The sequence below is a fragment of the Mixophyes fleayi genome, chromosome 2 (assembly GCF_038048845.1).
Source record: "Mixophyes fleayi isolate aMixFle1 chromosome 2, aMixFle1.hap1, whole genome shotgun sequence".
Classification (NCBI taxonomy): domain Eukaryota; kingdom Metazoa; phylum Chordata; class Amphibia; order Anura; family Limnodynastidae; genus Mixophyes; species Mixophyes fleayi.
In genome coordinates, this window is record NC_134403.1 from 88,603,111 (window position 1) to 88,621,114 (window position 18,004).

Here is an 18,004-nt window from a genome sequence, read left to right on the forward strand (position 1 = left end):
TGACAAGCTGCAATATTACATATTTTTGGTAGAATAAAGGAAGGGGAATACATTAAATACGTACCAAGTCGGAAATAGATAAGTATGTAGGACAAATATGAAACAAGGAGGTGGGACGTGAAGTAAAACACTATGTTTGAGCTAATGCATAATTTCCAAGAAACTCAGTAACAGTCATGGAAACTTGCAGAGCTGAAGATGTCCATACATGCCTTGCCTTATTGCATTACACAGAACAATGGCTTGGATTAATGCATTCTAATATTTGCTCTATGAATACTAAAATAATTGCATGAATAATATATATATATATATATATATATATATATATATATATATATATATATATATATATATATATACACATATACACACATATATATATGCAAAAAAAAAAAAAAAAAAAAGCACCATTCTTATATTTTGATAATTAAATATGCAAAACCTTTCAATTCACATCAGCTCAAGTAAACATCTAGTACTAAAATAACCTCTCACACAAATTCACTCCCCTACTAGAACATCGCTTTAGGTTAAAAAGTCTAATTCAAGTGCAAATTATACTCTGAATAGAAGAGACTGCGACAATCTGCATTCCAGACAGGAGATGGAAAAACAAAATTGTGCAGCCTAGAAAGCCATGGGAACAGACTGCAAAAAAGAAAGTTTCAAACCCCCATAGAAGTTTGAAAGATTAGTATAAATAATTCAAAATACTGATGACATGGCAGATACAACATCTAGTGGAGTCAGATAATGGGAAGACCAGAAAAGGAATAAAAGCACTAGAAAACACAGGATCACTAAAGTGCCTAACTGGCAGGGGTATTTTGCAGCAGTGCATAGTGGGAATGTCGATTGAAGATCCATCAACTGGCTAATTACAGCACCTCATTTGCATAAAGAGAAAAGCAAGCAATTTTGTAGTGCCCAAAATGTGAAAGGCATAAGGTAAGCGAGCCATTAAACAACGGTTTCTAATGCGTTGTAAAGTAGAAAGAGTGCTACCAGTCTAGTGACATGAACTGAAAAGTAAGGTGCTGCTTGCCCATGTAGTCCTGTCACCCCTAATAGAATTACTAAGCTGCCCCTGAAATACATATTAAGGCCTTGTAACCCTTTAACTGTATAATGGCTTTCAGGACCTTACAGCAGCAAAGACATGAATTGAACCTTGAAAACGTGGTGGATACAGAGTCCTTTTTTTCACAGTCATACTAAAGATTGTGAAAGCAAGGAAATCTGATAAAATGAACCACAGAACAAAGACGTACGTACCCCCCTCCACCCCCTCAGTAAACTTCATTCCGCCCAACCTGGGCTTCCTTCCCAAATACAAGGAAGGTACAATATAACATAGGCTTCAGTGCAGGCCAGGACAGCTCAGGTGAGCAGGTGAACACAGGAAGAAAGCCCAGGCACAGCATACCTCTGCAATTGTTGTGTCTTGTTCTCCTTTAAAGTGCCCTATATGTATTACACTAAATAAATTAAAGTAAGGTTTTGGGTAACCCGCAGGGCAGGAGGAGCTACTCAGAATAGCAGCCATCCATGGCAATGGAACCATGCCGATCCTTTGTGTAGGCACAGCCGCCACCATTAGGGAGGGCAGTCTTGGCAGCGATGCCGCAGTTGTTCAGGAGGCTGAAGCTGAAGGGGAGGATGGCGTCTTTTGGTGGGAAAGGCTTCATGGTGGATAGGATAAGTGCCAAGCAATCCGCTACATCTTTGTTGGGAGCACAGGCCAAGGCTGGTGTGTGACCTGCTGTCAAGAAATAAAAAAAGCTGTCAGTGTTGCAGAGTACTAGTATTTGAAAAAAAACAATCAAACTAACCAGTCACTTATTTTCCAGGCGGCCTCCTGGAGAGCAGCCAACACCAAGAGATTTGTTCCCACTAACTTATGGGAACGGACAGGTTAAAAATCCATCCCTCAACCCCTGAGTTCTCAACAACTTACAGAAGAACATCTACTTTTCAAACATACTTAAGCGAAGGAGACATTGGAGGGATATTTTTTTGGGGGTGGGGAGGGGGCAGCCACTTGCAAAAAAACAAAAAAAAACAAACAAAACATAACAGAAAACTACAAAACTTTTCTTCTGAAGGCTAGGCACACTGATACAATGATGACTGATGAAAGTATGGATGCTGGCCCCAGGACCACTCTGGCTCCAGGGTTCTCTGCTCATAAAGTCAAAAATGTTCTTGCACAATCACACTTCACCTTTATAGAAGTTTCTTCAACAATCTTCAGAATTAACGGGTGGTAATCCCATCTCCAAGTCTTGGTTACATCAAGGAAATGAATCAGACACCTTCATCTAGGTGTGGAACTCTTCTTTCAAGTTTTAGGTAATAAATTTGAAAAATTACCACCTCTATGTAACCTTGACATAGTATTCAAATGTGTTATGGTAAAGGCATGGGATTGTCTAGTTTGGCAAGCTGTAGTAATTGCTAGAAGGAAAACTTAAGGCATGTTTTGACAAAATCTTATTGAAGGATTGAAACGAAGGAAGGTTTAGTTCCATCAAAACCTAATTGAAATTTTAGGGTGCGACTGACAATACTTTAGGTTTATCTCAAGGAATCTTCCAACCAATGTAACCTCAGCCCTTAAGCATATTCTATGATAAATGTTGAAAAACACTCAAACTTTTAAAATGGTAATCAAAAATAGACCCAGGGGTCTAACCCAGACTAAATAAAAAAATTCAAGATATTTGATAAATGTTACAAGGGTTGACATTTTTAGAGTTACACCAGGATCTTTTAGACCATGAAACAAGTCAGGCACCTCTATCTTCTGGCAGACAGTCTTTAATTCCCAAGCAGCAATCATTTAGGATTAAGGTAGAAAACGTGGCTCTTCCTATCCCTGGGTGTAATCTGGACAGGCCAGTGGAATTCTTGATATAGCCAGAGTACAAGGATAGATCATATACATTGACTTTTGGTATCTGTCTCAGAGAAAATGTATAGTAAGAGAAAAATTTCCTTTTCAATTCAGAGCATCCATTCCCCCTTCAAAAATCACTGGGATATTAAAAAATAAAAAATATTGCTGATATGGTTGTTCTGTACCAGGCAGAATGGTGTCAAAATCACAAGGTATTTATCCAGCGGTCTCACCTAAAATAATCTAAGGCACTGTGGTTGCTCTTCAAACCGACTAGAGATTGAATTCAGATTTGATTCTGCCCATGGAAAAAAAAAACATACCTTCCCTCAGGTTTTTTACTGTAAGACCTGTTGTCTGGCTGCATGTGTAGCATTCTATTAGCTACCTGTTCTGAGGAAATCTCTGCATATCTCTGCTTCTTCACTCCCTGGAACATTCACTGCCAAGAAGCCATTGACCCTTATCCACCTTTCACTGTAATAAAATGCCCAATCCTGAGGGACACCACCGCCACTATGGAAAGGGTGGTGGGAGAGGGATTTTTAACCTGTCTCTTAAGATCTATGGGGTGGATGGAACAAATCCTCTTGGGGGAGGGGGGGTGCGCTCTCCCAGGGAGGTCCTGGAATTGTAAATGATATCTTCAACTCTTATAGAAATTATACAGTTAACACAATTACATTAATATTTAAAAAAGCATGCTCAGGTAAATGGCCACTAACACCCAACATACAAATTCATGAAAGCAAAAGTAAAAAAAAAAAAATACAAAATATTATACCAAGACAACAGAGGATGTGCAAAGATCAATAACATTCATATCTTTTTCCACTGGCAATCATGGCATAATGTCTTTCAGCAATTGTGCCAAACCTTGTTGCACCCTAACATGTGATGTAATAGTTCTGCTTAGAACATCTCCTGTTGCTGTAGGTATGTAGTTTGTATGGAACAGAGTTTAGGAATCCAACCTGCAGCTGGACTTTGAGATGTCATTTATAGTGCTGTCCACCCTTGTTTATTTTAAAAGGTCTTCCTTGTCCTTCTCCCTCTACTTATTTTGTACCTCTTCCCATCACTAAAACTTGTAGTAATTTTTAGGTTGGGATTACAGCTTTTCTGTATTCTCCCTCCACTTGGGAGAGATAGTGTTCTCTATAAGACAATACAGTGAGTTGGCTTGATATGTCCCAAATAGTGTTCTATACTCACTCCTGGGTATCACTTGCATGTAGGACATGACATTTTTCAGTTCTCTCCCCCAAAGCCACAGAAAAACAATTTCTCACACTTGCATAATGCAAGCAGTGCCTTAAAAAAGCGGGGTTTTTTTTTGTTTTTTTTTAAATGGTTTAATATGGCATTTTTAACAACATGGTTACACTCAGGTAGGCTATATGCATGGGGGTGTGGGGGAATGCTTCACCATAACAGAAAATATTTCTTCAGGACTGTGATAAATGAAAGTGTGTGAATATATACGGTAGTAGTCACCAATTCAGATATCCCAGTTTGCATTTCAGTCTGAGCGATTTGAAGATAGCTATAAAGCGCTCTGAAAAGCAGCAGGACCAAGGGTATCTAATTAGGCAAAGGGTGGTGTTATCAAATTAGAACATAGTAACTGATCACTTATAAAAGTGTTGCATAAAAATGTGCATATTTCAACAATCCTACTTAAATCATTCAATCCTCATCCAGGGCCACTGTATACACATTGAATTCTATGGCACTATTTTATAGGATAGGGGAGTACAAGTCTCACCTTCCTCATCCACAGCCAAAACCGTAGCTCCTCTTGTAAGCAAAGCTTGGACGACGGATGCAAGCCCATTTCGGGCAGCAATGTGGAGCGGCCTAACAGGAGAACAACAAAATGTAGGAAAACACTGTACTCCTTCAATCATTATTCAACAACTATCGCATCCAATGTGTGTGCACCCACTACTACATTATTATATAGCTGTAATTTACATGGTCACCAGTGACAAATTCATGTGAAGAGGCAAAAGCTTGATAATGAAAACATGCATTACAGAAGACCCATGGTTTGGCAGGCTCGTTGCTGGCTGAACCAATATTCATAAACTAAAGCTTCCCTTCAACCAATATCTCATGAACAGAATTCATAAATTGGAGCAGAGATGTTCTAGGTTCCTAACGAACAGATAGGCGTCATTCTCATAAATACCGTCTCAGCCCACAAATTGTCGCCTCTGCTGTGTCCATGTAAACACAGCTGCTCCTCTGCCACATATCACCATACATCAGTGTGGTGTAATCTTGGCCACCAATCGATCTCTGGCAAAAGCCCCAAAGGCAGCCATAATGGCCGATAAATATCCAGTCTATTGGATTAATGGGCATGTTGGTAAATGTGGTCATAAGATGATCTCTACCAGTGTTTGTGCACAGTCAAACTGGACTCTTAGAGAATATAAACAATTAGACATTTGAATAAAATAAAACTGATTAAAAGTGGTTGCAAACTAGCTATACAGCCAAGATTATACAAATGCAGCACCAAGTTAAAGATAGAAAGAAGAGATGCACAGAATATAAAAAAATAAGTTACATTAATTCATAGGGGCATATTTAATTAAGTGCAAAGTACATCCGGAACGGATCTGAAGGCACTCCGCCTTACCGCAACATTGCGGATTTACGTTCGCACCCCCGATGTTCGGGCTTAATTGAATATGCCCCATCATGTTTAGAAATCTTGTGTTCTGCATATAAATAATTCATATTAATTTTGTTTTTGCATAATTGTAATTTTTTACAATTTATATTCTGCACTCCCTTTTATCTTTCTCTTCACAAATTGGACTCGTGTATGGACAAAGTCGAACCTATAATCCCATCACTGGCACTAGTCAGTGTCCAGCTAACATGATAGAGCAATGCTGGTATTCCTATTTTACATGAGAGAAGAACAACAACTTAAACAAGACTACGGGTGGCTTATAGCAACGTCACTCACATTTGCAGCATGCTGTTTGTTGCATTGATAAGGCCTGTGTCCTGGGTCTCCCCTAGAAGCAGCAAGGCACACTTCTCGTGACCCTGGAAGAACAACCAGATGAAGGGAACTGAACAGATGTATCAACCTGGCCGTCTAAAATTAAATACAACTGACCCCGCTCAACAACTGTTTTCCTGTACAGTTGCTATTCTGAAAGATGAAAACCACTCACTCAAATTGTATTATTATTTAAAATAAAAACAAAAAAATGAGCCGATATCATTTACCACAATAATGAAGCCTTATTTTATTAACGGTATGGTGTTGGAAACCTATTCCACTCCAAACTTTGCAGTGAATAATTCCTTGGTCCTATGGAAACAAATCAGTTGTTCATCACAACGTATTATTCCCTGGCGCAATAGATGTGGAATGGGTGCAAAAATGTATTCAAACAGAAGAATAATAAAACATATATAGTGAACCGCAGACTTAGTAGGTCTCTGATGTCAGTTGTAGCAAATGTCAGTGGGAAACCTGCGCGTTTCGCCCAGACTGGGCTCTCTCAGGGATGGATGTATTACAAAACGTGGAGAATGAGACCTGCTGCTTATTCATAACATCTCACTGACAGGCAGTTGTAGGTGTGTGTGTGTGTGTGTGTGTGTGTGTGTGTGTGTGTAGGAGATGTAGGTGTGTGTGTGTTGTAGGAGAGTGTGTGTGTGTGTGTGTGTGTGTGAGAATCTCTGGTCCTGCTGCAGGATCACTTTTTTCCACTGGGGTGTGTCAGAGATTCAATGTGGCCTGTTCCCCCCCCCCCCCACCCCCACACACCTCCTACGACTGCCTGTCAGTGAGATGTTATGAATGAGCAGCAGGTGGTCTCATTCTCCACGCTTTGAAATACATCCATCCATGAGAAAGCCCAGTCTGGGCGAAACACGCAGGTTTCCCACTTACACTCGCTATATACTACATCTGACATAAGAGACCTACTACTAAGCCTGCGGTTTGCTCCCCATCGTACATCTATTTGTCTCCATGGAGCTGCTAACAAAGGAATCCTGTACGGGCAGAAACCGCCAACACCGTTACATATGCGCACGGAAGCACCACTCGGACATCAGCCACCAGTTACTCTGGGTAGGTAATAGGAAGACGATTAAGGATGTTACTTTGATTGCCCCGGAGATCTACCTTTCAAGCTGAGGCCTGTTTATCGCTATATCATTATTTTTGAGGAGGGAGAACCCCAGCAGTGGTGACCGTTACACTTCAGATCACTAAGGGACAAACTGGAACCAATTACTTCCACACAGGCCTGTCGCATCTCTTTACCCCGATACAGCATCGCTAAGGAAAGCATCTGACAGCATCCTTCCTGCTTACGGTACCAAGGCTATTCAACGAGTGGGAATTATGCATGGCTCTCCCTTAAGGTATGCTATTTATCCTTATTGATTTACTGTAACCGGACTCTGGGTTTATACATAGGAAACCTATCTTTACTGAACTTGTCATATTGTATTGAGATGTTGGACTTCTATTTATTTCCCTTTTCCTCCAGAGAGGATGTATATGTTGAGTTTTGAACTTGTTGGACTAATATTGGAATTTGGTCATTCTGAATATTACTTTACTGCATATTTATGTATAGAGTTTCTTTTTGTCAGGACCATATATGCTATATATGTTTTATTATTTTTCTGTTTGAATACATTTTTGCGCCCATTCCACATCCATTGCGCCAGGGAATGCTGCTTTTTTTTTTTCTTTTTTTTTTACTCTATGACCATTAGGGGAAGGGAAGGGACCCACCCCTTACACTTAGAATTCCCACACTAGGCAGCATTATACATATGACATAGAAGGAAAGCGCGGTTTATCCCCCACCACTCCGCTTCATCACAACCTGACTATTGAGTGATCTGCTTTCTATTGAACTGTGGAGCGGACGCAGCTTCCACTACAGAGACAGCTAGAAAATATACAGAGAAAAACAGTTCATTTTACAATATGGACTGGCTTACTGACTATTTCAAGGAGGAAAAAAATAAAATTATTATATATATATACATATATATATATATACATATATATATATACATATATATATATATATACATATATATATATATACATATATATATATATACATATATATATATACATATATATATATACATATATATACATATATATATACATATATATATATACATATATATATACATATATATATATATATATATATATATATATATATATATACATATATACATACACACACATACATATATATACACACACACACACTATAGCATGCGGTTTCATTTTTTCAATATGATTGCAAAAAGTTGACTGTCAAATGATATAGATATTCACCTACTGCTGATCAGACTTCTAGTTCCACTGCAAACCTCAACAGACTACTATGTAGACAGAACACACAGTACACAAGCCAGCAATGTGATCCAAAATGGAAACTTATATTTGTTATAGACAGAGGAAAACATTTTATAGAACACTGGTAATTCCATGATTGGTTTGAAAAGCAACAAGAGTTAACAGAGCACAAGACATCAACATTGGCAAAGTGGAAACCTCAATGAAATAGAAGGCCATGGTTTAAAATTAAAACAAAGTAATGTTTAAGCAGCAGAATGTGGAACCACTTACATACAGCAAAGTAAACAGAAAAGTCATTTTATGTTCATGAAATTGTTCTTGTACTGAAGAAAACAGTTCTAACACACCTCCCCCATCTAACACATCTTTCATTAGAACTAAATCAAAGGGGGCGGGGGGGCACACCACAACAAAAAACTGGATTTGATTAATTGTGCCCATCACAGGAGGAATGTATAAACTAGATATGGTGTTCTGTTCCTCCTCTGAGGAATCTCAGGGAGGCGAGTACCTCTGTCGCATTTTTCAATTATACTGTTCCTACCGCACTTCTTGTGAGGCTTATGCTTGGTGATATGCAGAACCAAAATCAAAACTAAAAGGCTGTTAGCAAAAAAAAAAACAAGGTTCTCAGATCTCATAATCTAAGGACTGTATAAAAGCATTATTTATACAACCAGTAATCTGGAAATGCATCTTTGACATTATCGCGATATTTAATAAAAACACTGAAATGGTAAAGCCAGAGACAATAATTAATAAGCAGATCCAGGCACCTTGCTGCAGGCTAGGTGAAGAGCCGTGTTCTTGTTTATGTCCATCACAGTTAAATCTGCTTTCATGTGAAACAATAGGAACTCTAAAATCAGAAAAAGAAATAATTAGAAGAGAACAAACTGAGAAATACCATATTTGATGATTCCTTCAAACAAAATTGCATCTTACCAATTGCGCCAGTTCTTCCATTCTCTGCTGCTGTCATGAGTGGCGTCCGACCTGACTGGTCAGTGGCATCAACCTCAGCCTGGTGGTGCAGCAGTAGTTGTAAACCAGTCACATTGTCAGCAAAGGCTGCAGCATGAAGAGGAGTCCTAGCCAAAGAAATCAGCAGCAAATAAATTGCTGTAATAGTCATGGTACAAAGATGCTCATGTTTGTAGAAACAAATATAGTAAAAAATACTTCACAGAGGAATCGCACAATCTGCACTCTTGAACAAAACATAAATTGAGATTTTAACTAAACTTGCTGCTGCTGACTCCTCCCCTCCGCAACCCCATAGACCTCAGTAAAACTAAAGTCCCAAGTAAAGAGGATTTTTATATACAATAAATCCATTTCTCTTGACTCCATCTGGGGAACACTGTGTTCCCTCCCTTTTTCTGTTCTACAGTTTAGTTTGTATTGTTGTACCCTTTTCTCTTTCATCCTATCTGGGGGACACTGCTACCATGGGGTTGTGTGGGGGGAGTGGAGTTTGGCACTTCACTAGTTAACTTGTTAATGTATTAAGCTGACAATCCCCATCCCTCTGAAACCCCTCTGTAGCCTCTTCAATTTAAATATAAAGCCCCAAGGAAGGGGAATCAACCAACCAGAGGCCACACAGCAGAAGAGCAGAAGGGAGGGAACGTAGTCTAACCCATATGGAATCAGAGAAACGGATTTATCGTAAGTATAAAAATTCTCTTTTCTCTCATCATATCTAGGGGACACTGCTACCATGGGGATGTTCTAAAGCAGCCCCCTTAAGGGAGGGACCGCTCAGACAGCCCGGCACGTAGAGCACTATGGCAAAAACTGGCGTAGACGCAAATACATTGAATTGATAAGATGTTGTAAAGGTATGGACCGAGGACCAAGTGGCTGCTCTGCATAACTGGACCACCGAGGCCCCATTTCAGTCCAAGATGCCCCCGCCGAATAAGTAGAATGGGCAACAATACGATCTGGCATAGGTCGGTTAGTATCGATATAAACCTGCTTCGTAGTCGACGTAAACCAACTAGCAATCGATTGCTTGGAGGCCGGCCATCCTCGTTTCGAGCAGTCAAATAAAATAAATAAGGAACCCGTGCAGCGATTCTTTGATGTCCTAAGGACATATATTCGGAGAGCTCTGACCACATCCAGAAACTCCATAGAGCCTGCTCCAGAAGATTGTGGCTTCCCTGTGAATACTTTCTTGGTGAACATGAAAACTGGAAACCACTTTTGGCAGGAAAGGAGGAACTGTTCTGAGAACCGCACTATCATTGTGAAAAACAAGATATGGTTTGTGACATGAGAGCACCCAACTCGTAGAAGAAACATACCCTTCCAGTTAAGAATAGTAATTCCGCAGTAACGGTTCAAAGAGAGGTCCTTGAAGCATATTAAGGACCAGATTGAAATCCCAGGGTGCCGTGGGCGGAATATATGGAGGTTGGATATGCAGGACGGTCCTGATGTCAGGTATGATCTGCACCTTTAAAAAGGCACCCAGGCGAAGGTCCCCATCCAGGCCATCCTGGAGGAAAGCAAGAACCCTTGAGGCGCGGAAGGAAGCTCTGTGACAGGGTCGGCTCTCACACCATCTAATGTAGGTACGCCAGCTGTGGTGGTAAATGCGAGCAGAGACTGGCTTCCTAGCACGACGGCGCCACCAGTATTACTGGGAATGCGCCCTGTTTGGCTTTTCGAAGGACGCAGGGAATTATGGAAGTGGGAGGGAACAGGTATCCTAACCTGAAGTCCCAGGTTATTGTCATTCCATCGATGGCCACCGCCAAGGGGTCCCTCACTCTTGAACAAAAGTGTTAGGCCTTTCGGTGTGACAAGATGCCATTAGGCATTTGTTTGTTGGTATCAATTATTAGTCCCAGAAAGATAAGTCTCTGGCAAGGAGTTAACTGGTATTTGGACCGATTTATGAGCCACCCGTGCATCTCAAGGATCCTGATGGTGGCCTACAGATGCTGGTCTAGCAGGTGAGCAGAGACAGCTTTGATTAGTAGATCGTTCAGGTAGGGCACAACTTGTACTCCTCTGGAATGAAGACAAGCCGCCATTACAGCCATTATTTTAGTAAACACCCTTGGTGCTGTTGAGAGCTCAAATGGGAGAGCTCTGAACTGGTAGTGAGAAGGTCCCACTGTGAATCTGAGGAGGGCCTAATCTGCCTTCCAGATAGGTACGTGGAGATAGGTGTCTGATGTCTATTGACGCCATGAACTGGTTTGCTTCCAGTCCATTGATAACCGACCTGAGGGATTCCATTTGAAATCTGTCTGCCTGCAGGTGTAGATTCAACTGTTTTAGGTTCAGAATAAGGCGGAGAGAGCCATCTGGGTCTGTAACCTGTGAGGAATCAGAATCCTCTATAAGCTCTCCCTCTTCTGAGGATCTCTCAGAATCAGAGGGGGACAGAAGAAGGTTAGAGTGTCGCTTTTCTTGGGTAAAGGTATTGGCACATTCAAAAAAACAAACAGTGTAACCGATCTAGGCTTCTGACCAAGGATGTAGACCAAGCCGATTCTCCTGTTGGAGGGGCTTGAGAGAAGAGTAAGGATGGATCCCCCGCCTGTCCGATCCCCGTGGTCCCACCTCAAATAAGGGGGTCTATTGTTCCAGAGGTTGAAGGGAGTACCGCAGCAACCGCCGGAATTTTTGTCGATTTAGAAAGCAGTTGTAAAAATGTGGCAACCCTCAGCGTCAGGGCAGCCGCCCATGCTGGTGTTTGTTATTGGTGGTGCGCTAGTCTGTGCCTGCGCTACTAGGGTAACCCCAGCGCAGTCAGTACAAAGCGCCCCCGGGTACTGCTGTCAATGGGTAATTTAATTTTACACTTAGAACAAAGTATAATATTTTGCACAAGGTGCTTTACCCTTCTCAGACATTTTAAAAGCAACAGTCACAGCAATAAAATGTAATACAGGCAATCACAAGAAATAGACAGTCTTTACAGAGATAGATTAGTTAGTATCTTCTGTGTGTCAGACAAAAGAAATATCTATGCAGGTAGTATACTATATATTATGCTATTTGCATCAATTAATTTTTCTAAAGCACCGCTATTTATATTATAGTGAGTATAGAAATATCTTAGTGGTACTTAGCCTTCCATAAGGCTAAGATGTCTGGAGCAGGAGAGGTCTGTCAGCAGCTTTGCGTGTTCTCCTCAGAGGTAGCTGCTGCCTTTTTCCAGGGCAGTTCTTGCAGCCCTGGAAGAGTCCAAACTTTCTCTGCAGGTGGGGAAGCTCTATTATCCTTCTCTCCCAGTCCTGCACTTGCTCCTCTTTAAATATTAATGCCGGTAATGGCGAATTGCTGCTTCTTCACTAAGCAGTAATCCTTACTACTGCGGTCGCTATAAGTAGGGACCAAGTCCCCTCCCTTCTTTTATGAGGGTACTTGGTATAGTTGAGAATGGCAGCTGCTGACGCTATTGATTATAGGTGCTCTCTATCACTCGTTGCAGCGTCGGTAATCGGGAAACGAACAGTGTGACAGCAGCTATATATAAGCTGCCTGTCAGCACTGAAAAAGAGGATAATAAAAATGATCTGTTGTCAGTGAGCGCCGTCCGGGTGTCTGACAGGTGCTCCTTTCCCTGAACGAGTGTGCTCTGTGCGATAGGACAGAGCACACTTCTGTAAGGAATAAAATAAAAAAAAATAAAAAAAAGTTAAATAACATTTTATACTAAAGAATATAAACTACCTAGCATAAGTGAGCCCAAATCCCTTGAGCACTCAACTAAAACTGAAGAGGCTACAGGGGGTTTGCAGAGGGGAGGGGTTTGTCAGCTTGATACATTAACAAGTTAACTAGTGAAGTGCCAAACTCCACTCCCCTCACACAACCCCATGGTAGCAGTGTCCCCCAGATAGGATGAAAGAGAAAAGGGTACAACAATACAAACTAAACTGTAGAACAGCAAAAGGGAGGGAACGCAGTGTCCCCCAGATGGCATTGGAGAAAGATTTAACGCAAGTACAAAAATCTTATTTTCTCCTTCATCCACTCTGCGGGACACTGCAACCATGGCGAACTTTTAAAGTAGCCCCTAAGGGAGGGAATGCTCTAGTTTAACAGCCCACAAAATAATGCTGACAAAGCTAGCGTCTGAAGAGATTTATTGTTGAACGGGTAAAAAAAAAAAAAAAAAAAAAAAAGTAAAAAAAGGTATGGACAGAGAACCAGGTCACTGCCCTGCACAGTTGATCTGCAGAAGCCACCTGGCGAGCAGCCCAGGAGGCCCCCACCGTCCAGGTAGAGTGCTCTGTGAGAACCTGAGGCACAGCTCGATTCCTACTCACGTAGGCATGCTTAATCATGGACCGGATCCAACGAACAATGGTTTGCTTGGTAGCTGGCCAACCTCTCTTATGAGAATCATAAGGCGCATCCACAAGTAGTGGAGGTGCCTGTTCTCTGGCGGTCTGACTCCTCAGCTTCCCTGAGGGACGAAAGGAGTGAAATCTAGGACCTGGAAATGTGGTTACATTAACAGGTAGAAAGGAACGCCTTCCTGTAGAAAGGGAAATTATTTTCTCCAACTCGAGGCTAAACATACACTTCCCCTGAAATGGGCAGGGATTTATTGTTCCCATCCATGGTACTCCAGGGATGCTATGGAAGAATCTGCAAGCTGGATATAGGGAACGTAACTTGTGAGAAACCTGAAAGAGAGGATTTTTGTACTTACGTTAAATCCGTTTCTCTGATTCCATCTGGGGGAACACCGTTTACCATGGGGGTTGTGGAGGGGAGCACGGGAGTTGGCACCTAGCTAGTTAAGTTTAGCACTGCTGACAGACCACCCCCCCCCCCCTCTACAATCCCCCTGCCTCTTCAGTTAATTAAAAAGCCCCAGGGAGAAAAGGCCAATCAACCAAGTGCACACAGAGGAAAAGCAGAAGGGAGGGATCGCAGTGTCCCCCAGACAGAATCAGAGAAACGGATTTAACGGATTCTCTTTCATCCAGTCTGGGGGACACTGATTACCATGGGGACGTTCTAAAGCAGCCCCCTAAGGGTGGGACCGCTCTGAAAGCCCCGCTCGTAGAGCACTACGAGCGAAATTTGCATCCGCGGATGCAAATACATTAAACTGATAAAATTTTGTAAAAGGTGTGAACAGAGGACCAGGTGGCTGCCCTGCAAAGTTGGTCTGCAGAAGCCCCATTTCTCGCTGCCCACGACGCCCCTACCGATCTGGTGGAATGGGCCGTAAGTTTCTCTGGCGCAGGACGGTTAGCCCTTACATAAGCCTGCTTAATGGTTGCCGTAATCCATCTTGCAATGGACTGTTTTGAGGCTGGCCAGCCTCTTATTAGAATCATAAAGAACAAACAGAGAATCTGTACGTCTAACCTGAGAAGTTCTTTTGACATAAATACGGAGAGCCCTAACCACATCTAACTTTTCCATAGACTGCTGATCAGAATGAGAAGTCGATGAAAAAACCGGGACCACAATTTTTTGGTTCAAATGGAAAGCCGAAACTACTTTTGGAACAAAAGGAGGGAGTGTTCTTAATACCACACTATCCTCGTGAAAAACCAGATATGGTTCCCGGCAAGACACAGCTCCCAATTCTGAAACCCTACGTGCAGATGCAATCGCCAAAAAGAAAGACGACCTTCCAGGTAAGACACCTAAAATATGCCGCCAGTAATGGCTCAAAAGGAGGCCCTTTATGCATATCCAGTACCAGGTTAAGATCCCATGGTGCTGTGGGTGGAACGTAGGGAGGCTGAATATGTAAGACTCCCTGAAGAAAATTCTTGACGTCTGGCAACTCCGCTAACTTCAGGTGAAAGAAAACTGAAAGCGCTGATACCTGAACTCTTAAGGACCCTAAACGACGTGTGACAAGACTTATTTTCGCACCATCTAATATAGGCTCGCCAAATACGATGATTGATGCGAGCTGAAACCGGTTTACAAGCTCGTAGCATAGTGTTCACTACACTGGGGGAGAAACCCCTCGCCTTCCAAAGGCTGGCTTCAACAGCCATGCCGTTAAACTGAGCTGAGGTAAATTCTGACGACGAAAGGGACCTTGTAGAAGAAGGTCTTCTCGCGACAGAAGACGATATCCCTGTCCTACCGCCATGGAGATTATGTCCGCGTACCATACTCGGCGTGGCCATGAGGGAGCTATTAAAATTACCAGCCGACCGTCTTGCCTCACTCGTCTGAGTACTCGAGGAAGCATGGGGATCGGGGGAAACAGATATCCCAACCTGAAATCCCATGACATGGTCATCACGTCCACCGCTACCGCTAAGGGGTCTCTTGCCCTTGCGCAAAACCTGTGAGCCTTTTTGTTGTGTCAGGAGGCCATGAGGTCTATATCCGGAAGACCCCACCTCTGAACTAGAGACTGAAATAGTTCCGGGTGGAGGAACCACTCCCCCGGCATCATCGCATTGCGACTGAGGTAATCGGCCTCCCAATTCTTTATTCCTGGAATGAACACCGCCGAGATTGCTGGAACATACAGTTCTGCCCAAAGAAAAATCTGAGCTGCAACTCGCATTGCAGCTGCACTCCTTGTTCATCCATCCCTGTCTCTTGACATATGCCACAGCCGTGACATTGTCAGACTGAACTCTGACTGGGTGGCCCTGAAGGAGAATCTGGGCCCCCCCAAAGAGCTAAAAAAATTGATTCCAACTCCAACGTGTTGATAAGGCTGATTCCTGAACTGACCAGAGCCCCTGGAGCCTGAGGTGCAGGACTACTGCCCCCCAACCTCTCAGGCTGGCGTCTGTTGTGGCTATGATCCATGACCATGGAGCAAAAGACCTGCCCATCGACATGTGATCCTGATTCAGCCACCACTGGAGCGATTCTCTCACCCCCGGAGACAGCGAGATCCTCTGGAGATCCAAACGCAGGTGGGATCCTGACCATTTTGTCAACAGATCCCACTGGAAGCATCGAGAATGAGCCAGACCATAGGGGATTGTCCCGAAGGAGGCCACCATCTTTCCCAGCAGCCGCATGCACAAATGAATTGAGGGACTGGGAGAGGACAAGCCCTGAGATGTTATACTCTGAATAGAAGTGATCTTTTCCACAGGCAGGAACACCTTCTGCTGACTGGTGTCCATGATGAGTCGTAGGAAGACCATGAGTTGGCACGGGACCACCTGGGATTTCTTTAAGTTTATCAGCCACCCATGGCTCTCGAGAACCGCTATGGTGGGGGAGAAGTGCTGACGTAAGCAAATCTCTGAGGAGGATTTGATGAGCAGATCGTCCAAATAAGGCACGACCTGAACTCCCTTTAGGTGAAGACACGCTGCCATCACAGACATGATCTTCGTGAAGACCCTCGGAGCTGTGGAGAGGCCGAAGGGAAGAGGCCGAAACTGATAGTGGGAGGTCCCCACTGTGAATCGTAGGAGAGACCGATTGTCGCTCCAAATGGGATCGTGGAAGTATGCGTCCTTTAGGTCTATGGAAGCCATAAACTGATCTTTCTGCAAGCTGTTTATCACCGACCTCAGGGACTCCATCCGAAATTTGTCTACTCGTAAGTGCACATTGAGGTTTTTCAAGTTTAGAATGGGTCGAAAGGACCCGTCCAGTTTTTTGACCAGAAAAAGATTTGAATAAAAACCCTTCCCTTTCTGGTTGTCTGGGACCCTGCAATGACTTTTTTTGCAAAAGAAGAAAGAGGCGACACAGGCCTGTATTGCCTGTCTTCTTTGTGGATCTCGGGGAAGCAGTGTTGCAAAAAAACAATGTGGTACCGGACCCAGCAGGTCTCTGACAGAGAGGCCTCGAGCATTCGGTTGTCTACCTCTAAATGACTGCCCCTTTGGCAAGGAGGTCCCCCGAAAGGGCTGACGAAAGGAGCTGAACCGTGGGGCCTGTCCCCTACTTGAGAATACCGGCAAAGAAGTACTTTTGCCAACCCCCCCCCGTTGCTTGGGAAAATTATAGTATCCAATTCCGGGCCGAACAAACCTGCTGCTGAAAAAGGAATGGTTTCGATGGACTTTTTAGATTCCGAATCCCCCTCCCAGGATTTTAGCCATAACGTGGTTCTTGCTGAAATTGACGCAGCTTGAATAGAGGAGGACACAGACGCTGTGCTCTGAGCCACCTCATAAAGGTACCCCGATACCTCTTTAGAATGTAAATCAGAGTCCTGTAAGGCCTCTGCCAGTTGATCTGCCCATGCTTCCATGGTTCTAGCAACCCAAGCTGAAGCAAATGTGGGTCTACAGGAAGAACCCGCTGCTACGAATATAGATTTTAGCGGAGATTCCACTCTCCAGTCAGGGGCATCCTGCAGAGTTGCTGAGCCCAGGACTGGTAGGAGAGTGTGTCAGGCCAAACAGGCTACTGGAATATCTACTTTAGGGATTCCCTCCCAGCGAGCCACGTCCTCCTGCAATGGACACATTGAAGAGAACCTCCTGGGAACAGAGAACTTTTTATCAGGTTGTTTCCAGGCTCCCTCTGCAATATCTCTGAGTTCTACAGAGGATGGAAACCGGATAACCTTCCTCTTGGCCTTCTTAAAAAGGACTTCTGTCTCTAGGACTAGGATCCTCCGATTCTGGGAGGTCCAACGCCTGTCTTACTGCTAAAACCAAATCATCAATAAACTGATTTTTAGTGTTCTCTTCCTGTTCCAAAGGTTGAACCTAGTCAGGATCAAAATTTGTTTCCCCTTCCACTTCTGAAAATCCCTCAGAATCTGAAAGGACCATAAGAGG

The 18,004-nt window shown here is 43.0% G+C and overlaps 1 protein-coding gene across 5 annotated transcripts in view; it reads right to left on the reverse strand.

Moving 5' to 3' along the window:
- Positions 1-413: 413 nt before the first annotated feature.
- ANKRD52 (ankyrin repeat domain 52) overlaps positions 414-18,004 on the reverse strand; it is a 55,770-nt gene continuing 38,179 nt past the window's right edge. For 3 of the 5 annotated variants that reach the window (XM_075199592.1, XM_075199593.1, XM_075199590.1), the window contains 5 exons: positions 9,225-9,370; positions 9,056-9,138; positions 5,889-5,971; positions 4,671-4,762; positions 414-1,765 (listed from right to left, as the gene is read on the reverse strand). In XM_075199592.1, coding sequence (XP_075055693.1) covers positions 1,530-1,765; positions 4,671-4,762; positions 5,889-5,971; positions 9,056-9,138; positions 9,225-9,370 — 640 coding nt within the window. In that variant the 3' untranslated portion in view covers positions 414-1,529. The remainder of the gene's footprint in view (positions 1,766-4,670; positions 4,763-5,888; positions 5,972-9,055; positions 9,139-9,224; positions 9,371-18,004) is intronic. The other 2 variants (XM_075199594.1, XM_075199591.1) reach the window with 1 other exon arrangement.